Source organism: Gopherus evgoodei, chromosome 7, assembly GCF_007399415.2.
Source record: "Gopherus evgoodei ecotype Sinaloan lineage chromosome 7, rGopEvg1_v1.p, whole genome shotgun sequence".
Classification (NCBI taxonomy): Eukaryota; Metazoa; Chordata; order Testudines; family Testudinidae; genus Gopherus; species Gopherus evgoodei.
The window spans coordinates 5,240,648-5,264,064 of record NC_044328.1 but is presented as its reverse complement, the minus strand read 5'-3'; the positions used below and the strand labels follow the sequence as shown (position 1 = coordinate 5,264,064).

Below are 23,417 nucleotides of genomic sequence, written 5' to 3'. Positions count from 1 at the left end.
GAGTCAGGAATGAATGTGCTGCCCCAGCCTCTGGCCACACCCCGCTCTGCCTGGGTAGGAGAGAGGGTGCCTGGACTCGCAGCCAAAGAGCCACTATTTCCCCACCCACTGTGCTTCCAAAAGAACTCTCGGCCACTGGCACTTCACTGCCACTAAGACAGTTAGTCCCCATTCATGTCCCTGACTGTCCCTTTGCATTAGAAACAGGCCAAGCTGCACTGCTGCATCCAAATGACCCCATTGTTTGGATCAGTGTCCAGGTTGCCACGCTGCTGGGGTGTGGCACAGGATCTAGCCATCTCCAACCCTGGGGGAGGATCGGGTCTGCCGGCCTCTGCTTCTAATTAACCCTAAACCAAACACCTCTTCATTTCCAATCCAGTTTGGAGTGTCCAAGCAGCGAGAGCAGAGACAGCCCCCTGCACAAAGAGCCCTCCCCTTGCTCCACAGAAATCAATGGAGTTACTCATGGCAGCAACTCATGGGGGTTGTAGGAATTTGCTCCAGATCTGCAGCACCCTTGTTATTACATTCCTAGGGGGGACACACACACCCCAGCCCTGCCAGTGCACATCTCCTGGCTGCAGCACCCCCTGCTACTCCAGTCCTGAGGGTGCCCACAGACATAGCTCCTCCAATGCATCTCAGTCCTGACCTGCAGCCCCCTTGCATCCACCTTTCAGATGCAGGCAGCCAGTTGTAGTGGACTGTGTGAGGCTCCAGAGCTGCTGGCTCTGGCATTCTCCTTACTATGCCAGGGAACCCCAGTTAGAGCATCCTTGAGCAGATCTTTCACAGGGCTCAGAGCAAGCAGTCTCCTTGGGGGCAGGGTGACAAGAGCTCCAGACACGCCCTAGACAGCTGCACGCCACATTTCCCTCCGCTGCCATGCGATCGCACTCTGGTTTGGGGGCGGATTATGCATTTTTTCCACCAACTAGTTTTTGTGCCTTTTTTTTTTTTCTTTTAAAGGCACAATGTTTTCTTAGAAACAGACAGAAAGTAACTGGCTGGTTGCTGCCTGTACAAGCCCCACCCTGATGAGAGGCTGAGACTTTCCCCTCCCATCACAAAACATCTAACGACAGAGGACCCCTTGGCACATAGAAAGGAAGTTGCTGAAAATAAACGCTATTTGGAATTGTTTTAACTTCTTGCCCTGGCACTTTCTGAACTGGATTCCCACTCCCCCTACACTTGGACTGTAGCCGAGAAGGCTCTGAAAACGGATTTAACAACCCCTTAAGTAAGTGGCTTAGTTTTCTTCTTGTCTTTACATTTGTTCCGGGGGTAGCACTGAAATTAGAGGCTGCTTACAAATAAGCACAAACACCACCCTCACTGGGCATGACATCCATCAACGAGAGGAGACTTCTCCCCGAGGACAGAGCATTCCTGTTTGTCACCCAAACTTAGTTTTGCTTGGCCTGTTGCTAGCTCCAGCCTTTGAAAGGACGGGCTGCATGGTTTTGGTTTTGCGCAATCGTTCTGTGCTCCCCTGAATAACAGTCCTGGATTTGTATCATCCCATTCCAGGCTTAGAGTCTTTGAGGAACACTGCACAACACAAACTTTATGGCCGTTGAGATCATGAGTCCGATTCTTCACCCAGATTCTCTAGTGTAACTGGGGTACTGCAGTAGGGAATTAGGGCCCTAGTTTTTCATGTTTAAACCCATAGTGATTTTACAGAATAACTGTAATAGACCCACAAATGGATAGAAATAATAGAGAGCACTGGACTGAACTCTGGACTCACCCCCTGTGCTAACCCATGGACTTGAATAGGGCTACACAGGGTAAGGAGGGTGGTAACTGACCTATCGTGAACTAGTGATCTCAGGCACCGGGTTGGACTAGCTCCCTGCCATAATCTCATTAGGCTCAGCTCAGTCTTCCAGGGGCCTGTACACTAAGTACCAGATGCATGTGGGTCTTTCACAGGAGACCTTAAAAACTGGGCTCCCTTTATCTGATTGGCCTGAACACGAAAGATCCCCTGCTACTTTTCAGAGAAGCTGGGGTTTCCATGGCACCAATTTTACATTTGCCGTCAACGTGCAGGATGTGGGGCTGGCCCCTTCACAAAAGTCGTAGCTAGGGATCTATCCAGGTGGCACTTGACCATGCCCCTTTGGGGTCTGCCATGATTAGGAGGAGGATGGCTTTCCACAGCCAGACCCCAGAAGGCTGTGTGCCATTCAGGAGATGCAGAAGGCTATGCTGTAGGTATTGATACGAACTCCAGGGCATGTTCACCAGCCTCTCAGATGGGCCTTTGTCAAAGCTCTAGCCTCAGTGAGGTGAATCATCTCCCACCTGAAACTTTGGCGCTCGATGGGTTTGGCCAAGGTTCGTGTCAGTTAAACTTGGCATGCGACACGAAGTCCAAGGGATTGTGGAACCCAGCCTGATGAACCAGAACTGCTGCCTTTTCACACAGCTCCCCACCCATTTCCCCCTGCAGAGGTGGCTGCACTTTAGTGCTGCTGGGCTATATGAGAAGCAGTGTTGCCTAGTGGATAAAGCACTGGACCAGGGACTCAGGAGACTTGGGTTCTATTCCTGGCTCTGCCACTGATTGCTGGGTGACCTTAGGTAAGTCACTGTGCCTCCCTATGCCTCAGTGTCACCATTTGTAAAATGAGGGTAATGATACTGACCTCCTTTGTAAAGCTCTTTTCAATTTACTGATGATATTGTATTCCAGGCTCCCATCCTACAAGCCCACTGAAATCAAGAGGTTTCCTTGTCTGAGAGCTGCAAGATGGGGCCCATAACTAGCAAAGTGCTTTGGGATCCCCAGAAATGATAGGTGCAATGCTGTTCTGGTGTAAGAAGCCCAGAGATGAAACCACACAAGCTGCTTGGGAGCGTCCTGTGGGATTTCACTCGGCTCAGCACGAAGGCTGGTGCCTTGTCTCAGAATCTAAGCTGGGCCCTATTGCACAGCAGCCAGGAAGTGAGAGAAGGAAGCAGGTGGTAACTAAGCCTCGGTTAGTGGGTGAGTGTAGGGCTGATGCCAGCTGCATCGATACAAACCTTATGTACAGATGTGCTCTCCTAGGGGCGATACATTGCACCCCCATGGATTGACTGTTTGGTGAAGACAGACAGAGCCCTGGGAAACTTGCTGCTACCAGAACCCCAGGCTTCATTATCGTTCCATTCTCCGAATGCCAGAACAACCTGCTCTGGTTTCTGGGTAGTACAGCTCAACGGGCCTTTCCTGTACAAATGAATACTGTCATCGGATCTGCCAGCAGAGGGCCGTCCATTGCTCTCTATGCACATCACCACATCACCCAGGAAATCTGAGCTGCACAAAGGGCTTATCTTCGCTGCATCAGTTAGCTCAAGTTACTGCACTCCAGTGAGCCTAGTGAGAGAGACCACACTGCAAACCAATGCTGGAGCTCCCCAGAGTGACTGGACTGGCAGCACAGAGTAACTGGATTAGCTGCAGATGAGTTGCTGTAAGTGGAGCTGTTGCATCCCCATTATTAGCTTGAGCATCAGCAAGTTACAACAATGGAGCTTCAACCCATCCCCTCTAGCAGGCAAGCTAGCTCCCGTTTAACCATCACTTCTCTTGGAGCTAGAGATTGGTGTGTGTGGATGCAGGTCAAGTTAGGGGTAATTTTCAAGTATAACTGGAGCTAGCTATGCTGTGAAGATACACCCTAAGACATTGAGGGTGTCTATGCTACACGGTAAGCCCAGGTCTAATAGAACTCAAGTTAGCAGACTTGGGTTTGTTAGCCTAGGGCTTGAGCGTCTACACTCATTGGTAACCCCAGGTTAGGAATTGTTGAACCCTGGGTCCCAACCTAGGGGTCCAGCATCTGCACTGTATTATGTGGACCCAATGCACAACCCATATCCCAGAGTTCCTTCCACTCTTCCACAATGGGGCCACTCTAGCCCTTTGTTCGTGGTGCAGTGTGGGAAAACTTGACTGTCCTCCAAACTTGACTGCCCAGGGACAAAGAAAGACGGCACATGGGATTGTGAGGTACTTTCAGTGGACTCCCAGAGCATGTGTCCAGTGGAGCCATCTCTACTGCGCAAAGGAACAGGATTTGAACCCTGGGTCCTGGCTTGACCAAGGCTCAGACCCTCCAATCCCTTAGGGTCCTGAGACCCTGAGTCCGATTAGTATGAAGAAGGAAAGAAGGTTAGCCTTGAGCTTGAGTTTGAAAAGACGGTTACTCACCTTTGTAACTGTTGTTCTTCGAGATGTGTTGCTCACATCCATTCCAGTTAGGTGTGCGCGCCGCGCGTGCACGCTCGTCGGAAACTTTTTACCCTAGCAACTCCAGTGGGCCGGCAGGTCGCCCCCTAGAGTGGCGCCGCCATGGCACCCGATATATACCCCTGCCGGCCCACCCGCTCCTCAGTTCCTTCTTGCCGGCTACTCCGACAGTGGGGAAGGAGGGCGGGTGTGGAATGGATGTGAGCAACACATCTCGAAGAACAACAGTTACAAAGGTGAGTAACCGTCTTTTCTTCTTCGAGTGATTGCTCACATCCATTCCAGTTAGGTGAATCCCAAGCCATACCTAGGCGGTGGGGTCGGAGTGAGAAGTTGCGGCATGGAGCACTGCAGATCCGAAGGCCGCGTCCTCTCTTGACTGCTGGACCAGGGCGTAGTGGGAAGCAAAGGTGTGGACCGATGACCAGGTCGCTGCCCGACAGATTTCCTGGATGGGCACACGGGCGAGGAAAGCCAGCGACGACGCCTGCGCCCTGGTAGAATGCGCAGTCACACGGCCCGTAGGAACGTGGGCCAGCTCATAGCAGGTCCTGATACAGGATGTTACCCATGAGGATAACCTCTGCGAGGAAATGGGAAGCCCCTTCATGCGGTCCGCTACTGCCACGAAAAGCTGGGGGGATTTGCGGAACGGTTTGGTCCTCTCCACATAGAACGCGAGAGCCCTACGGACATCAAGCGAGTGGAGTTGTTGCTCCCTGCCTGAAGAATGAGGTTTTGGGAAAAAAACCGGGAGGAATATCTCTTGGTTGATGTGGAAGGCTGAGACCACCTTGGGGCGAAAGGCAGGGTGTGGCCTCAGCTGCACCTTATCTTTATGGAAGACTGTATACGGGGGGTCTACCGTGAGAGCCCGGAGTTCCGACACCCGTCTAGCTGAGGTAATAGCTACTAGAAAGGCAGTCTTCCAAGAAAGATAGAGTAGGGAGCAAGTAGCTAACAGCTCAAAGGGGGGCCCCATGAGCCGAGACAACACCAGGTTAAGATCCCAGGTCGGGGCAGGGAGTCGGACGTTAGGGTATAGACGTTCCAGCCCCTTCAGGAATCTAGTCACCGTCGGGTGAGAAAAAACGGAGCGGCCATCCCCACCCGGGTGAAAGGTGGAGATAGCCGCCAGGTGGACCCGCAGGGACGATATCGCCAGGCCCTGTTGTTTGAGGGACCAAATATAGTCCAAAATATTGGCCACCGAAACTTCCATCGGGAGGAGACCTTTCTCCACACACCAACAGGAGAAACGCTTCCACTTGGCCAAGTATGTCGCTCTAGTGGAAGGCTTCCTGCTGCCCCCCCTGGACGCTACCCGCACCAGAGGTACCGGGGGTGGTGGCTGAGTTGACTCAGTCAGGGCAATGAGGTCCCGTGCCGAGGCGAAGGTCTCTGGAGTGGATGGGACCAATGGCTCAACCCCAGATCTTATGGGGGAGCTCAGCGGGACCGGACTCGACGGACCCACCGGGCGGTGGCGCCGTGGCAGACGGTGTAGAGATCACGGTCTGCGAAGCTGCTGGGTCAAGTGCCGCTTCCATTAGGAGAGTCCTAAGTCTCTGGTCTCTCTCCTTCTTTGTTCTGGGCTTAAAAGCCTTGCAAATGCGGCACTTGTCCGACCTTTGCGATTCCCCCAGGCACTTTAGACACGCGTCGTGAGGGTCGCTGGTCGGCATAGGCTTCTTACAGGCCGCACATTGCTTAAAGCCCGGCGAACCAGGCATGAGCCCGGTGCCGGGTGCCGGGAAGGGCTACGGCCCAAACCGGCTAACAACTATGTACAATATTATTTACACTATAAACTAAATAACTAACTATACTTAACCACTAACTAACAACGGTAGTAACAAGGTAGTAACAAGGAGAGCTAGGGACGTGGAGGACAGCAATGCCGCGCTCCACAGTTCCAACGACCGACACGGTGGTAAGAAGGAACTGAGGAGCGGGTGGGCCGGCAGGGGTATATATCGGGTGCCATGGTGGCACCACTCTAGGGGGCGACCTGCCGGCCCACTGGAGTTGCTAGGGTAAAAAGTTTCCGACGAGCGTGCACGCGCGGCGCGCACACCTAACTGGAATGGATGTGAGCAATCACTCAAAGAAGAACTCTGGCCTTACATCGCAGTGTGGACATACCCTGAAACTTTTATGCAGTTTAAAACACCCAGGGAGGCACCTTTCCTTGTATCCATTCTAGGAATAAGGACTCGTATTAGTCACAAGACACCCATGCATTCATCATCAACAGTACTGGCCACTGGCAACTAATAGTTCAATCCAAACCTACCATACTACGCATAAATATCTGGGATTACCATCAGACCCTGCCCTTCTGCAGAGCCTTTGGCCCGAGGATTTCCAAACTGCTGTTACTAATACTCATTCATTAGGCCCGGGGAGGCAGAACACTCAAATCAGAACCTGCAAATGCTGAGACAGTAAACCTGACCTAGGAGGAAAACCTCAGTCCTACTGAACTCCCAGAGAAGTGAGTGTGATTTGCCCCAGAGTTACACAGCAAAACAGTGGCAGAGGTGGGAACACAATCTAGGAGTCCCAACTCCAAACCTCTGCTCTAATCATTAAATAACACTGCCTTTCTTTGTTGCAGATTTACAGGAACTTCTAGTATGGAATGGTAAAGCTCATGCCAGTCTGCTAAGGAAGGTAAGAAAGGCTTGACTGGGCTCTCATAGGGTGGGAGAGAAGAGGCAGCCAGTCAGAGAGACAGAGTCAGAGGCAACAGATTTTTTTTTTTTTTTAGTAATCATCTCTGGCAGATACTGTTTTGAGGAATTCAATGGGAAATGGAAAAGTCGGAGGTTTTCCTTTTAGCTCAAATTTCCTCCCTTAGCAATCCCTTCTGCTCCTCGTTTTTCACTGTCATCTGAAAAATCATTCCATAATGTTCATGGATAGAAAAGTGGCTGTTAACTCTGAACCCTAACGATGAAACTTAAAGTGTCAATATTATTAACTATTTCACTGCAAATCATTGTAGACGGAATGTGTCACTGCTCTGAGATTGAAGGTGGGGTTTGGGTACTAATATTCCCACTCCAAACGTGAGTAAGAGCGCAGAGCTGTGAACTTTGGAGTGTGTATGAAGGAGTGAATTCAGAGAAGGAGGATGGCCGACTGGTTAGGGCACTTGCCTAGCACTTGGGAGAACCAGGGTCAAGTCCCTGCTCTGCCACAGAATATTGGTGTGAGCTTGGGCAAGTCACTTAGCTCTCTCTGCTTCATATATTAAAGATTCAAGTGTCAGAGGGGTAGCCATGTTAGTCTGGATCTGTAAAAGCAGCAAAGAGTCCTGTGGCACCTTATAGACTAACAGACGTATTGGAGCATGAGCTTTCGTGGGTGAATATCCACTTCGTCGGATGCGTGTTACTCATGAAAGCTCATGCTCCAATACGTCTGTTAGTCTATAAGGTGCCACAGGACTCTTTGCTGCTTTTATATTAAAGATTGAAAGCTGTTCAGTTACTATGGTGATAGGGGCCACATAAGTACCGTACCATACACTCAACTGTGTCTAACAATCTTGCTGAAGCATAATTTAAATTTGATTGTGGTTCTGCAGGATCCTCAGGTACTTTGGCTAGCTAGTGGGGGTGGGGCCGAAGTCGGCATATGGGCTTCTCCAAATGAACTGGTCTTTCTGGGGTAGCTCTCATTTCACAGGTGCTGTCTAAGGCTCTGGTCACCTTTAAAAACATGCCAGACTGTGACCGTTCATCAGAAATGGCCTACAAAGGAGCAGCTCGCCAGAGGTTGTTCCTCTCTCTCCCTTTCTCAGGGCCAGAAGCCAAAGGGGAGGGTGTAGCAAAGTGGGGGCCAGCTACCATCCCCTGGAGTCGCTCCACTCCCATTAACAAAGTGACCCCTACCTGAGTCTGATGCCAGGGAGCAGAGAAACTGGCTGATGTGGCGCCAGGTCCTTCCCACCAGCCAGACCACCTTCCTACTTCTCTAGACTCCCACTGTGACCCCTACTCCGGCTGGGTATGACAGCACCCAATTACGAGTTCCCCCAGAGTTGCCAGGCGAGGTCTCTGGGAAGCGGGGCAGCCATCGGGGAGAAGGGTGGGGGTGCAGCGCCCTATTGCTGCCTCTCGAATAATGGCTCTATAATTCACATTTCCCAGTGCTGCTGTTGTTGTAGCCAGCGTGAGGTGAGAGGACCCAGGCTGCTGTAGGCATCTCCTATTGGATGCTCCATCCAAGATGGCTGCCCTCATCACTGAAAACTTCCGCTTCCTTTCTCTGTTCTTCAAAAGCAAAGACGTGATGATCTTCAATGGCCTGGTGGCCCTGGGCACGGTGGGCAGCCAGGAACTCTTCTCTGTGGTCGCCTTCCACTGCCCCTGTTCTCCGGCCAGGAACTATATCTATGGACTGGCTGCCATTGGAGTCCCAGCCCTGGCCCTGTTCCTCATCGGCGTCATCTGGAACAACCACACCTGGAATTTGGTGGCCGAGTGCCACAAGAGGGGGGCCAAGAACTTCTCGGCCGCAGCCACCTTCCTGCTCTTTGGCTCCATCATAGGGCGGGCTGCCGTGGCCCCTGTCACCTGGTCGGTCATCTCACTGCTCCGTGGAGAAGCCTATGTCTGTGCCCTCAGTGAATTTGTGGACCCTGCCTCCCTAGATAAATTTCCATCCAGATATGGACCGGAGACCCTGGCCAAGTTCCCTTGTAACGACATTCCAGGGAACTTGACAAGTTTTAAGGAAGAAGTGATAAGAAGACTAAGATACGAGTCCCAGGTATTCATTTACTTGTATGTCTGGGTGTGGAAGGAGTATTGACAAGGGGTTAGAGGAGACTGGGAGCCAGGTCTCCTGTATACTATTTCTGGCTCAGGATGAGTGTGTTGTGTTGGAGTTAGAGGAGGAGACTGGGAGCCAAGACTCTGAGACAGACATTGAAATCCTGACCCCACTGAAGTCAAAGCTAGTTTTGCTATTTACTTAATTGAAGCCAGGATATTACACAGTGTTGTCTAGTGGTTAGAGGAAACCTGGGCTGTATTCCTGACTCTTGGGAAAGTTACTTCCCCCTCTGTGCCCCATTATCCTTCTCTCTCTGAGGGAAATAATATTCACGTTCCCCTCTGTGGCTTAACCAATGTCCAATAAATTCTCATTGAAACTGCAGCATTGGGAAGCCAAGATAAGGAAAATGGGGAAAGCAGCGCTGAAACACCCAGCGCTGCTCTGAGCTGTGACAGGGCAGGATGCCACTCCTGTCTCTGTTCAAGCAACAAACCGCTCAGAGCTCCGTATTTACAATATCGCACACTCCTTAACTCACTCGGCCAAGGAATGGGGAGACAAAGGGTGTCTTCCCATCGGAAGTGGGAGTGAGGGGGCAGCAGCATCAGGGCACACTCAGGCTCCACCTCCTCCTTCCTGTGCCTTTTCTACTTTCCGGACTGAGTTAATTAGCCCTGTACCTTTCTCCAGCCCATCCCGTCTATCAGTTAGGCACAGCTTTGTGCCTCAGGTTTACTCTGGGGTGATTTAATTGATGTCTCCCTGATCAGAGTGCTGGTAGAGCTGCTGTTGCCCAGCACTCTGTCACAGAAGCCTGTGTCCTATGCCTGCGAGCACCATATGTTCAGACATCTGGAGTGATTTACAGCTAATCTGAGGAGTGAGTTGTCCCAAGACCAGGCTTAGCTACCAGAAACCGGTACAGTTTTTACATTAATAATCTGCTCTGGGGAAAAATTTGCTTTTAAGACACATGTTCATGGCTTTGTGAGGACCTACCAAAAAAAAAAAAAAAAAAAAAAAAAAAAAAAAAAAAAAAAAGCAGCATTTGTTAGGTGCAAGAGGACATTATCCAGACACCGGGAGATCAGTTATCAGAACCAACCCCACATCAGCTGACCCAGGGCTTTGCAGTACCATGTTGGATCTGAATTAGACAGACTAGTCTGTTCACTCTGCAGTGATCTGCCTGTGGCCCAGTCAGGAGCAGAAGTGATGGGGTGTCCCTGAATTAGAATAGAACAGGGGTTCTCAAACTGGGGGTCAGCACCCCTCAGGGGGTCGTGAGGTAATTACAGGGGCGGTCATGAGCTGTCCGCCTCCACCCCAAACCCTGCTTTGCCTCCTGCATTTATAATGGTGTTAAATATATAAAAAAGTGTTTTTAATTTTTAAGGGGGGATTGCACTCCGAGGCTTGCTATGTGAAAGGGGTCGCCAGTACAAAAGTTTGAGAACTACTGGAATAGAATGAGTTGTCCACGTCAGGGTGCATTGGCCAAGCTGTGAGGGGTTTCAAGTCTGACGTAGATGGGGAAGGTGAAGATCAGGACTGAGGTTCATCAGCTAAGCTGTCTTGGCTCCAGTCTGGAAGAGCAGGAACTGTTGCCGCTCAGGGCTGAAGGGCATGGGCAGAGGATTGCTAGGAATCTCACATAGCATCTGCCTATGCTCTAGTCAGCGCTATCAGTGTTGTATCACGTTCACAGAGACAAGAACAAAGAATCCAAGCGCTGGTGTCCTCCTGAGCCAGCATGAACTGGGGCAAACCCCAGTATGAAACAGGGCAGGTTCTTTAATCAGAGATTGGACTGATGAGCTGTTTTGATGTAGTCCCCTCTGTCTCTTTCTCAGCTCTTTGGCTGGCTGCTCATTGGGGTCATCGCAGTCTTGGTTTTCCTCACCAAGTGCCTGAAGCACTGCTGCTCGCCGCTCAGCTACCGGCAAGAGGGCTACTGGTCCCAGTACCGCTCTAGCGAGGCCAAGCTCTTTGAGCGCACTGCCGAAGTCCACTCCAGGATCTTGGCTGCCAACAACGTCAAGCAGTTCTTCGGCTTCGTGGCTCTGAATAAGGAGGAGAAGGAGCTAGTGGAGGAGTTCCCAGTGGAGGGTGTCCAGCCAAGCCCGCAGTGGAATGCCATCACCGGGGTCTATATCTACCGGGAAAATAAGGGCTTCCCACTCTACAGCCGGCTCCATAAGTGGGCCAAAGGGGTGGAGGGGAATGGGCCAGGGTCTGATGGTCAGGAAATGGTCTTCCTAGCCACATAAGAGAACCAGCAACCCAGGGGGATGACAGAACCAGTTCCCCACACCATCTTTATTATATGGAGATGTGCCTGTCTCACAGAACCGGAAGGGACCTTGAAAGGCCATCAAGTCCAGTCCCCTGCCTTCAAAGCAGGACCAAGTACTGTCCCTGACAGATTCCCCCCGATCCCTAAATGGCCCTCACAACCCTGGGTTTAGCAGGCCAATGCTCAAACCACTGAGCTATCCCTTCCCCCTCTCCTCCCAGACTTTCCCATCAGACTTTGCTTCACTGTATGTTCAAATAGGTAAATATGGCACAGTAATACAGCTAGTTGATCTGCTGCTAATTCTCCTCCAAACAGCTGTTCCTCCTGGGCACAGCAAGGGAGGAAGGATGAACAGCGTCAGGATAAAGACCAACCACATTGTGCCAGGAACCTGTCTCTAAGACACAACCATGCAATGCTGCTCCCACACACAGGACATGGCACCTAAAGCAGGTATTTGCACCGTTGCCAGACTATCAGTACTGCAGCCCTACTGTTCTGAGGCACAGACCGAGCCCCCAGGACCTGCGTACACAAAGACACGTTAAAGATGGGAAACCAGCTACAATACACTGCCAGGGTTTCCCTATCTCAGCTATGAATGTGGCAGCCTCTTTGCTCTCCTTCATTTCAGGGTCAGGACAAGCCAACCTGGCACAACTGCCTATTTTATTATTAAGACTTTATCTTATAGTTCTATAGCATAAACAAATTCCCAGAGGACCTGATGGGCAATTGCATCTGGGGTGGAATACAACAGCAGTCCATCAATGCACAGAAAAACTCTACAGTCTAAGGGTTTGTCTACATGAAGGAAGGGAGGGGGTAGTATGCCCTAACTTGGATTGGAGCACACTGAAATGACCTGTATTCACACAGTGCAGACCCTGAAAGCACAGTAGCTCCATAGTTAAAGGGTATAAAGTTCATCGGGCACTAAGTTAATACAAACCCATGTTCGTGTACGCACATTTCTCATTCACACTATTTTAGCTGTCCTAAGTGCCACCCCACACTGCATGTCCCCAGGACTGAACTGTCAGTTTCCCTGTGTATCCTCCCCCTCCACTTCTCTGGGGTCAAGTTGACCTGATGCCAGCTAGTAGGCCACTGATATTGCACAGGGAAATTTAATGAAGTGGAATGTAATTACCCAGTTGGAAACTGGCCAGGACACCAAAGATCCTTTTTCATGAGCACATATGGTCAACTTGGTTTTATGTATCTGGAAGACAGCACAGTCAGCAGACCTGCATCCTGCTGAGCTGGCCTGGGACAGGTTGAGTCATCACTACCACTTCCTGCAGCACACCTTGGGCTTCTCATCCAAGCACTGACCAGCTTCACCCCTGCTTAGGGTCTGAGACATGGCAAGCTCATAACCAGACTTAGTTACAGTGCACACTCGTCACGCTTAATTGTATCAGTTAAGCATCTTTCTCCTACTGGAAGGAGACCAGAAACCAGCCAGCCAAAAGACTGCATTATGAGCATGTCTTGTGCCTGTAGAAACTGATTTGCACTGATTGGAATCGGTGGGATTCAGCCATGGGAAGCAGTGACCACTCCTCCCTTCTTTCATTGGGCTTTTTAAACTGTTTCCACTGCCTTAAATGGCTCCTGAACGAGATCCTCACAGCTTCTCTCTTAAGAACCAAGCTCCACTCTGAGAAACGGAGAGAGGGGAGGTTTAAATGTACCACTGTCATTGCACTATTGTGTTGTCCACTGGCTGGAGAATTGATTTGTGTTTATAGCACTGCACAATTCACCTGTCTCTAACTGCATGTTGAATTAGTTACACGCAATTGTGTCTGTTTCAATGGTTGGCAGCATATTGGAGTTGGCTTTTCTTATTTATAATGTTCCTTTATATATGCACCTCATTTTTATGCACTTTTGCTATGCCTTTCATGGTACTGTCAACCCCAAGTGTACAAATAGCATGAGTCAGGCACTTCAAACTCATGCAACTCGATTAAAAATTGAGTTTTTTTAATAAATAAATATGAATTCTTTTTCTTTGCTTTCTGATTTCTGAACATTTTAGGTGCAGCTGGGCCAAAGAAAAGCTTGAGAATGTGAACATGAGGGCCAGAAACTTACTTTGTTTTTTTAAATTAAAGTTCCGATTCTGGCACGTTCACACAACTCCAGGAGCGGGCGGTTTAAGCAGACCACCAACTATCAGGCCGACTCTAGGTTTTTTGTTGCCCTAAGCTCCAAAAGTGCAACTGTCCAAGCCAAAAAAGCCCATGGAGCATAGGAAAAATTGCTCCCACTGGCAGCTCCACGCCCCGCGTCCTCCCCCACACACACACCAGCTCACCTTCACTCTGCCTCCACCTCCCCTGAGCTGGCTGCTGTGTCCTGCCTCTCCACCCTCCTCCAGCAATTGTGCCACCATACAGCTGATTAGTGCTAGCCTGGGAGGGAGGGGTAAGGAGGAGGAATGTGGTGTGCTTGGGGAAGAGGCGGGGCCAGGGCAGGGATTTGGGGAGGAATCCAAAAGGCAGTGAGGAGGTGGGGCTGGGGGCGGGGCCATGGCAGGAATTTGGGGACAGAAGGGCAGAGTCAGGGCAGGGCTGGGGTGCAGTTGGGGCAGGGGACACAAGCCCCCTCTGCCTGTGCACCAGAGGGCAAAATATCGAGACAATTCGTGGTACAATATAGGGACAATCCTGATAAAAATCGGGATGTCTGGTCACCCTATGCCCCAAGCACATGCTTGCTTTACTGGTGCCTACAGTCGGTCCTGCCAACTATCAAGAGAGTTGGTGATATTGTTGCACTGATTCGGGTGCAGGTTTTACAGGGGATTGATGCAGTGGGTGAAGGGAAGACTGGACTGCTCTGTCACTGTGCTCTCTTGTGAGAGAAAGAGCAGGAGCATGGCTAGCACTTGGAAACAGGCACTGGGGGACATCTCATGGACTGCAAGTGCTAATACACAGAGATTGTAATTGCTATACATCATGTGCTGGCAGAAAGAGAAGTGATGGCAGCCCCTTTGCGAAGGTGTTTGAGTTGAGTTTTTTAATTCTCCTTCAGGGTTCAGACATTCTATGCAGCTCTCCGAGGAGATCTACAACAGACGACAACCAGGACGCTTATAAAAGCATGACAAATAGAAAGAAGTCAGGATTTAGCATAATGAGTAACTGCTATTCATGCCCATCAGCTGAGTCAGGAACTCAGGCTATCACAAGCAATAATCCCACCACTCCAGCAGCTTCTAGCCGTGGGCTCTGCTGGGTATCAAGGAGGAATTCAGCATGGATTTTGTAATGAAGGAGGGAGCCCAAAACTGAGTTAGGAACAGCCTGTTCCTCTCTCGGGAGAGGTCCATAAACTGGGCAAAAATTAAAAAAAAAACAGGCACTGTAGCCAAGATTCATTTCCACTGCCTCTGTAATGGCTGAAAAGAGCAAACACAAATTTGCTTTGAAGATCACATATTAATCTTAGATTCAACTAATTACAACCCATACCCTTCTTACTAAAAGGTTAAACAAAAGCATCACAAAGTTAGCTTGCAATAATTTTATAACATTTTGAAGGGCCCATAATCCCACACCTCAGATTACCCCCCCCCCCGACCCTGAGGCGACAGAACCAACCTAAGAAGATGATGCTCAACCTGGGCTGATGTTGATCAGTGACAGCCTTCTGATGCTCATTCCTTCTCTACACAAAAAGGAAGGGATAAAAGGTGGGCAAAAGGCACGTAAAAACAGAACATAAGAACGGCCATACTGGGACAGACCAATAGTCCAATTAGCCCAGTGTCCTGTTTTCTGACAGTGGCCAGCACCAGATGATTCAGAAGGAATGAACAAAACAGAGCAATTATGGAGTGATCCATCCCATTGTCCAGTCCCAGCACCTGGCAGTCAGAAGTTTAGGGATACCCAGAGCATGGTATTGCAATCCTGACCATCTTGGCTAAAAGCCATTGATGGACCTAGCCTCCATATCTAACTCTTTTTTGAACCTAGTGTGACAAAGTTCCTCCTCTACCTTGGTGAGTCCTGTGCTTATTGGCAGATTTGCTCACCTCAGTGATCTTCCCCACAGTCTCGGTCAACTCCTGTCTGATCAGGAGTTGGGAGGTTTGGGGGGAACCCAGGCCTGCCCTCTGCTCCGGGTTCCAGCCCAGGGCCCTGAGGATTGCAGCTGTCTATAGTGCCTCCTGTAACAGCTGCATGACACCTACAACTCTCTGGGCTACCTCCCCATGGCCTCCTCCAAATACCTTCTTTATCCTCACCATAGGATCTTCCTCTTGGTGTCTGATAACGCTTGTACTCCTTAGCCCTCCTCCACACCACACCACACCACACCACACCCTCTCACTCTCAGCTCCTTGCACCTTTTCCTCCCAGCTCCTCACACGCACTTCCTCTCCTCCAGCTCCCCCTCACCTGACTGGAGTGAGCTCCTTTTTAAACCCAGGTGCCCTGATTAGCCTGCCTTGATTGGCTGCAGGTGTTCTAATCAGCCTGTCTGCCTTAATTGGTTCTAGCAGGTTCCTGATTACTCTAGTGCAACCCCTGCTCTGGTCCCTGGTCACTCAGAGAACAGAAAACTACTCATCCAGTGATCAGTATATTTGCCCTCTACCAGACTCCTGTACCCTACTGGCCTGGGTCTGTCACACTAGTTATACTTTTGGCCTTCACAACATCCCCTGGCAACAGGGTGATAGGGCATTGTGTGAAGAGGTACTTCCTTATGGTTGTTTTAAGCCTGCTGCCTATTAATTTCATTGAGTGACCCCTGGCTCTTGTGTTATGTGAAGGGGTAAACAACACTTCCTTATTTACTTTCTCCACACCAGTCGTGATTATCTAGACCTTTATCATTTCCCCCTTTGTCATCTCCTTACCAAGCAGAACAATCCCAGTCTTTATCATCTCTCCTCATATGGAAGCTGTCCCATACCCCTAATCATTTTGTTGCCCTTCTCTGTACTTTTAAAAATTCTAATATATCTTATTTGAGATAGGGCGACCAGATCTGCATTCAGTATTCAAGGTGTGGACGTACCATGGATTTATAGAGGCATTATGATATTTTCTGTCTTATTATCTCTCTCTTTCCTAATGTTCCTAACATTCTCTTAGCCTTTTCGACGGCGGCTGCACATTGAGATGTTTTCAGCAAACTATGCACGACTCCAAGATCACTGTCTTGAGTGGCAACAGCTAATTTTGACCTCATCATTTTGTATGTATAATTGGGATTATATTTTCCAATAAGCATTACTTTGCATTTATCAATGTTGAATTTCATCTGCCATTGTGATCCCAGTTTTGTAAGATCGCATTGTAACTCTTCACAGTCAGCTTTGGACTTAATTATCTGAAGTGATTATGTATCACCTCCAAACTTTGCCACCTCACTGTTTACCCCTTTTTCCAGATCATTTATGAATATGTTGAACAGCACTGGTCCCAGTACAGATCCTAGGGGGACACCGCTATTTACCACTCTCCATTGAGAAAACTGACCATTTATTTGTACCCTTTGCTTACTGTCTTAACTAGTTACTAACCCATGAGAGGATCTTACCTCTTACCTCATGACTGCTTAGGTTGCTTAAGAGCCTTTGGACCGTACCCAGATTTGGACAGGAACAACGAGAGATCCTGGTGGTGGACTATTCTCCAGTAAAGGGGAGAGGTTACATTTTCTTTCATGAAGAAGAGTGCGACATTTGGCATTAGGCTCTTCAAGTAGATGTACAACCTCAGTTGGAGCAACACAAAAGAACCAGTGGCTCCCTGATACTAGTAGCTTCTAACAATATTGTTCGTCTTAGGGAGTTAAGTGGATTTAAAAAGAGGAGCGCACAGGGAGGTTTTGCTCAAAACTTGCTGGAACATGTCCTAGACAAATATTAATTAACAAAAGAACTGGTAGGAACCTAATGTGGCTTGGGAAGTCACAACTTCCTTTGCAGCGGGCAATAGGGGTGCATGGAGATATGTTTCTTTGTGTTATGATCTAGTCTTTGGCCCTTTTGGTGAAAAATGTTCTCTAAGAGTTACCATTTGCATGGAGCCTCTTGGACTCCACAGAATGGTCCAGGATGATTGCTAAGTCATAGAATATCAGGGCTGGAAGGGACCTCAGGAGGTAGCTAGTCCAACCCCCTGCTCAAAGCTGGACCAATTCCCAACTAAATGATCCCAGCCAGGGCTTTTCAAGCCTGACCTTAAAAACCTCTAAGGAAGGAGATTCCACCACTTCCCTAGGTAACCCATTCCAGTGCTTCACCACTCTCTGAGTGAAAAAGTTTTTCCTAAGATCCAACCTAAACCTCCCCCACTGCAACTTGAGACCATTACTCCTTGTTCTGTCATCTGCCACCACTGAGAACAGTCTAGATCCATCCTTTTTGGAACCCCCTTTCAGGTAGTTGAAAGCAGCTATCAAATCCCCCCTCATTCTTCTCATCTGCAGACTAAACAATCCCAGTTCCCTCAGCCTCTCCTCATAAGTAGTCATGTGCTCCAGCCCCCTAATCATTTTTGTTGCGCTCTGCTGGGCTCTTTACAATTTTTCCACATCCTTCTTGTAGTTTGGGGCCCAAAACTGGACACAATACTCCAGATGAGGCCTCACCAATGTCAAATAGAGGGGAATGATCACATCCCTCAATCTGCTAACAATGCCCCTACTTATACAGCCCAAAATGCCATTAGCCTTCTTGGCAACAAGGGCACACTCTTGACTCATATCCAGCTTCTTGTCCACTGTAACCCCTAGGTCCTTTTCTGCAGAACTGCTGCCTAGCCATTCGGTCCCTAATCTGTAACAGTGCACGAGATTCTTTCTTCCTCAGTGCAGGACTCTGCACTTGTCCTTGTTGAACCTCATCAGGTTTCTTTTGGCCCAGTCCTCTAATTTGTCTAGTCCCTCTGTATCCTATCTCTACTCTCCAGCGTATCTACCACTCCTCCCAGTTTAGTGTCATTTGCAAATTTGCTGAGTGCCGTGCACACTATCCTCCAGATCATTAATGAAGATATTGAACAAAACCGGCCCCAGGACTGACCCTTGGGGCACTCCACTTGAAACCGGCTGCCAACTAGACATGGAGCCGTTGATCACTACCCGCTGAGCCCGACGATCTAGCCAGCTTTCTATTCACCTTATAGTCCAATCATCCAGCCCATACTTCTTTTAACTTGCTGGCAAGAATACTGTGGGAGATCATGTCAAAAGCTTTGCTGAAGTCAAGGAATAACACATCCACTGCTCTCCCCTCATTCACAGAGCACGTTATCTCCTCATAGAAGGCAATTAGGTTAGTCAGGCAAGACTTGCCCTTGGTGAATCCATGCTGACTGTTCCTGATCACTTTCCTCTCCTCTAAGTGCTTCAGAATTGATTCCTTGAGGACCTGCACCATGATTTTTCCAGGGACTGAGGTGAGGCTGACTGGTCTCTAGTTCCTCGGATCTTCCTCCTTCCCTTTTTTAAAGATGGGCACTACATTAGCCTCTTTCCAGTCATCCAGGACCTCTCTCATTCACCATGAGTTTTCAAAGATAATGGCCAATGGCTCTGCAATCACATCCGCCAACTCCTTTAGCACCCTCGGATGCAGCACATCCGGCCCCATGGACTTGTGCTCGTCCAGTTTTTCTAAATAGTCCTGAACCACTTTCTTCACAGAGGGCTGGTCACCTTCTCCCCATACTGTGCTGCCCAGTTCAGCAGTCTGGGAGCTGACCTTGTTTGTGACAACAGAGGCAAAAAAAAGCATTGAGTACATTAGCTTATTCCGTATCCTCTGTCACTAGGTTGCTTCCCTCATTCAGTAATGCGCCCACACTTTCCTTGACTTTCTTCTTGTTGCTAACATACCTAAAGAAACCCTTCTTGTTACTCTTAACATCTCTTGCTAGCTGCAACTCCAAGTGTGATTTGGCCTTCCTGATTTCAGTCCTGCATGCCTGAGCAATAGTTTTACACTCCTCCCTGGTCATTTGTCCAAGCTTCCACTTCTTGTAAGATTCTTTTTTGTATTTAAGATCAGCAAGGATTATACTCTTCAGCCAAGCTGGTCGCCTTGTCTGAACAGTGTGTATTGGGAGAGCTTTGTTCCAGGTGGGCCTTGAGTGGGCCTGACTGCTATAAAAAGGCAGTCAGCAGCAAACCAGCTGAGCAGCAAACAGCAGAGGCTAACAGAGGGAGTTTGCCTGGGATCTGTCCATGAAGAGGTATGCCCCCACCACCAAGTCTGGGATTTAGGAGATGAGGGGTCAATTCCTTGTTTTGCCACAGACCTCCTGTGCGACCTTGGGCCAGTCACTCCATCTGTGTCACAACTCCCCAGCTGTACAAGGGGGTAACAGCACTGCCCTACCTCAGTGAGAGGATGTCAGGATAAATTCATTAAAGACTGAGGGCTCGGATACCGTGCTGATGGTAGCCATATAAGGACCTTAGATAGGCAGTCCTATTCCAAGTATGAAAGGGTTAAAATGGGATTGGTTATTTTTCAGCAAGTAACACTTGGTTTCTTCTCTCAGTTTAATGACCTCTTAGACAGCTGCTGCTGAGGCAGTCTCCTTTCTAATTACTGTCCACCACAAGCCATGTTTGTTACCCTAGAGTTGCTCATGAGCACCGGATCAAGTTTAATAGGATGGCCGTAGGCTTTTAGAGGAATCATTCAGGCAAGTGGTTGTGTTAAATTGCTGGCAGCACAAAGGCACTGGAGACAAATCTTGAAAGACACCATAACAGGTGGAATGTGAGAATATTCTGAGCGATGCTGGGAAGAGGTTTTTTTTTTTTTTTTTGGGGGGGGGGGGATAGGAAAGAGAAGGGAGCTTATGCCAGATCATTGCATTTAATGGATGGGGAGTCACTAACTTCCCCATTTCGACAGGAAAGCAGTACAGAGGACAGCGGTTTCTACCAGTTATAAAACAATCAGCACTTAACTAGATTCAAAATCATCCACATGTTAAAAAGTCTGTTGTACAGTGGGGTAAGATGAAAAGCTCTTGTAAATGTTTACTTCTTTCGGCCTCAGTTTGGTCCTGGACAATCCAGCCCGGCTGCTGATACTCTCAGGAAATGCACTAGTTATGGACACAGGCAGCCCACTACAGTGGATCTCCATTTCCAGCACCACATACATGGAGTCTGCAACATGATTTGAGTCTCTCTGCTCTGGGAGTTAGCTCTCGGCAAGAGAGCTCTTGGACTCTACGTACTCCAGCGCTGCTACTTTCACAGCCTGGATGGTTTCCGACGTGCCGTATTTCTTCTCATAATCCAGGTAGCGCTTGAAGAAAAACTTCATCCTCTTTGCTGCCAGGCTCAGGTGAATGACCCGCTCGAAAATATCCCTGCAAGAATCAAAAACCCGTTCAGAACATGGATCAGCACTGGATCCGCAAGCCTGATGTCCTGCCCATTGTTCAAAGGCAGGATAGGTCATACTTCAGGGGAAGGCAAAGGAAACACAGTACATGCACTCAGCCTGTTGTAGAATGAAGTCAGAGCCCTGTGAATCAGCAGGCTTCATAACCCTCTTCCTCTCTGCTTGCACGGTTACTGGTCAGATTATACAGCCGTTTCTCTAAAATCCAGGCACAGTATTTGACTAAGCTCAGGAATGGCCTACACACTGTGCAAAGCAGGATTTCCTTTTGCTAGCTCCAAGCTCATGACAACCAGTAGTCCTTCTCACCCCCAGGGTAGACTTGGCAGAATTCAATTTTTATTTTTTTTAATAATTTCAACGGATAATATTGTTTATGCAATTTTCCCCATTTTTATTAATCTTTTTACAGTTGTGCACAGTTATGGGCTTTAAGGATTTTTTTTTAAAATATTTTATCAAGTTAAATGTTCACAATTGTGGGTAATTATGGGGAGAAATCAGACAAGGGGCGAGGTCAGAGTAATTATTTAATGACAGTAGATGTTGAGATTCAAAAAGTTAAAGCTTTATAACTGTTAAAGCACAAATTGTCAACATCATGTCAAAATATATGAAGTAATTACCGTATATACTTGTTCATAAGCCAAATATTATTGGTAAAAACGTGACACATCAAAGAGTGGGGAACAACTTATAAATAGGTCTACACCAAACTTTGACGACTTTAACTCTACAAGAATCATTGAACTGAATATCTAATACATTGTGTTTTTGTTTACCTGAAGCATCTGCAGGCATGGAGCCCCTCAGCTCCCTGTGCTCCGTTCCCAGCCAATGGGAGCTGCAGGAAATGGCCAGATGCTCCAAGTAAACTAAACATCCTGACCCGCCAGTGGCTTACCCTGACAGGCCGGGAGCCATGTTTTCCATCCCCTGAAATATAGGGTCGGCTTATGAAAGGGTTGTGCAATTTTTGCTATTTTTCCTATCCATTTTTGAGGGGTTGGCTTATATACGAACGGGCTAATGAACGAGTATATACGGTAGCCTTAAATGAAACTCTAATAAGTTTTGAAGCAGCATTTTTCTTACTCTATCTGGAAATTCTGATCATCATCCAGGGAAATATTTTTTTCATTGGTTTGTGTGTGTGGTGAAGCTGATGTTTATCAATATCTACCAATAAAAATCTAATCCCTCGAAGACTAACTAAGGGACCATGTAAAATGGAGGGGCTGATCAGCTTTCGCTATCACTTTGCATACGAAGGAGCAATCTCATATCCTTGCTAAGGGGCAACCAGCCTAGGCTGGAGATCAATATGCTCTTCTGTGAGCCACATGCATCTGGAGAAGAAAGAACAGCAGCATTAAATAAAAAGATTAACTAAGCTCTTGCTCCTCAGCCAGTCGTGGCCTCTTGCTCTCAGCCTCATAGACATATGGAATCAGTTACTGGAGAAGCACGGATTAAAAAGAGGTCAAGAGACACGCAGAAGGACTTCCTCACATGCCGTGTAGATCTTGCTGAGGTCCTGAAGATTTAAATCACATTTGCTAGTTTCTGGATTCGGCATTGCTGTGAAAGCTCCATCCAAGTCTGCCTACTGGGCCCCTGAAGGTCTCCTCCTTTCCAACAAAGATGAGCCCACAGCCATTTGCCTTCCCCATGTAACACAGATTTGCTGTTGCTCTGGGATCCCCCATACTGCCCAGTACTGCAGGGTATCCACACTCCCTGCACGGGGGCATTTTAAGCCCTTCTCTCTCTCTCTCTCTCTCACACACACACACACACACACACACACACACCCCAGCTGCCCTGCGTCTCAAGCACTCACCGTACTTCCTTCTGGCTGCCGTGTTTGATCATCATGTCTATGTAGATGGACCAGATGTCCGTGCGTTTTGGGTAGCTGCTCAGCGTGCTCTCAAAAATGGCCTTGGCATGTTTGGGGTCCCCAAAGTGGAACTCCAGCTGAGCAAACTTGGAAATCACATCCACATCTATAATGAAAAGACACCCCTCAGGGCACTGCACATACCAGCAAGGGTGCCTGCCCCTCTCCATCCCCTCCCACCCATCCCTCAAACACATGCAGACAACTGCCAAATAGCCAAGCAAGAGGCTGGCACAGCTCCAAGGACAATGCTATCTGCAGCCAATCCTTTATCTCTGCTAAGAAAGAGGTTTTGGTGGGATGGGGATCTGCATCCCCAGAGTCGACTGCAGCTCACTTCCCATGTCAGCATTTTATTCCACTCTCTCCTGGAGGGGATGTATTAGGCATTGGTCTCTCGAGTTTCAACACTCCAGGGCTCCCTGGAACCATAGTTCAAATCCCAGCAGGGCCTACTTACAACCCTTCCCCCGTCAGAAGCAGAACACACATGCAGAGCAGCTGACTTTGAGCGGGGGTTTTCAGACCTTAAAAAATGAGGTCCTCTCTACTCTGCGCGAGCCAACCCCACGGTTTAGTGTGTACCAGAACGGTTGGCTTTGGCATCCTGGCCAAAAGTCTCCCCTCCCCATCGCTGCCAGGCATCAGGAGATTGCAGACCTATTTGCTTCTTCCCAGCTGTTAGCATGGCAAGATACCAAAGATCAACCAAGCCACCTGAGAAACGGGAACCCAATGAATGGGAAGGATGACACATGGA

At 48.7% G+C, this 23,417-nt stretch overlaps 2 protein-coding genes across 2 annotated transcripts in view; one reads left to right on the top strand and one right to left on the bottom strand.

Annotated features, from left to right (window-relative positions):
- The first annotated feature begins 962 nt into the window (after positions 1 to 962).
- On the top strand, positions 963 to 11,472 carry CALHM2 (calcium homeostasis modulator family member 2). Its single transcript, XM_030570755.1, has 4 exons — positions 963 to 1,246; positions 6,876 to 6,931; positions 8,416 to 9,037; positions 10,900 to 11,472. Exons 3-4 carry the CDS (start codon positions 8,495 to 8,497, stop codon positions 11,314 to 11,316), a joined length of 960 nt encoding a protein of 319 aa, XP_030426615.1. The 5' UTR covers positions 963 to 1,246; positions 6,876 to 6,931; positions 8,416 to 8,494; the 3' UTR covers positions 11,317 to 11,472.
- Positions 11,473 to 20,164: 8,692 nt separating this feature from the next.
- PDCD11 (programmed cell death 11) overlaps positions 20,165 to 23,417 on the bottom strand; it is a 45,944-nt gene continuing 42,691 nt past the window's right edge. Inside the window, 2 exon segments of the mRNA XM_030568840.1 lie at positions 20,165 to 20,719; positions 22,598 to 22,763. Coding sequence (XP_030424700.1) covers positions 20,548 to 20,719; positions 22,598 to 22,763 — 338 coding nt within the window. The 3' untranslated portion in view covers positions 20,165 to 20,547.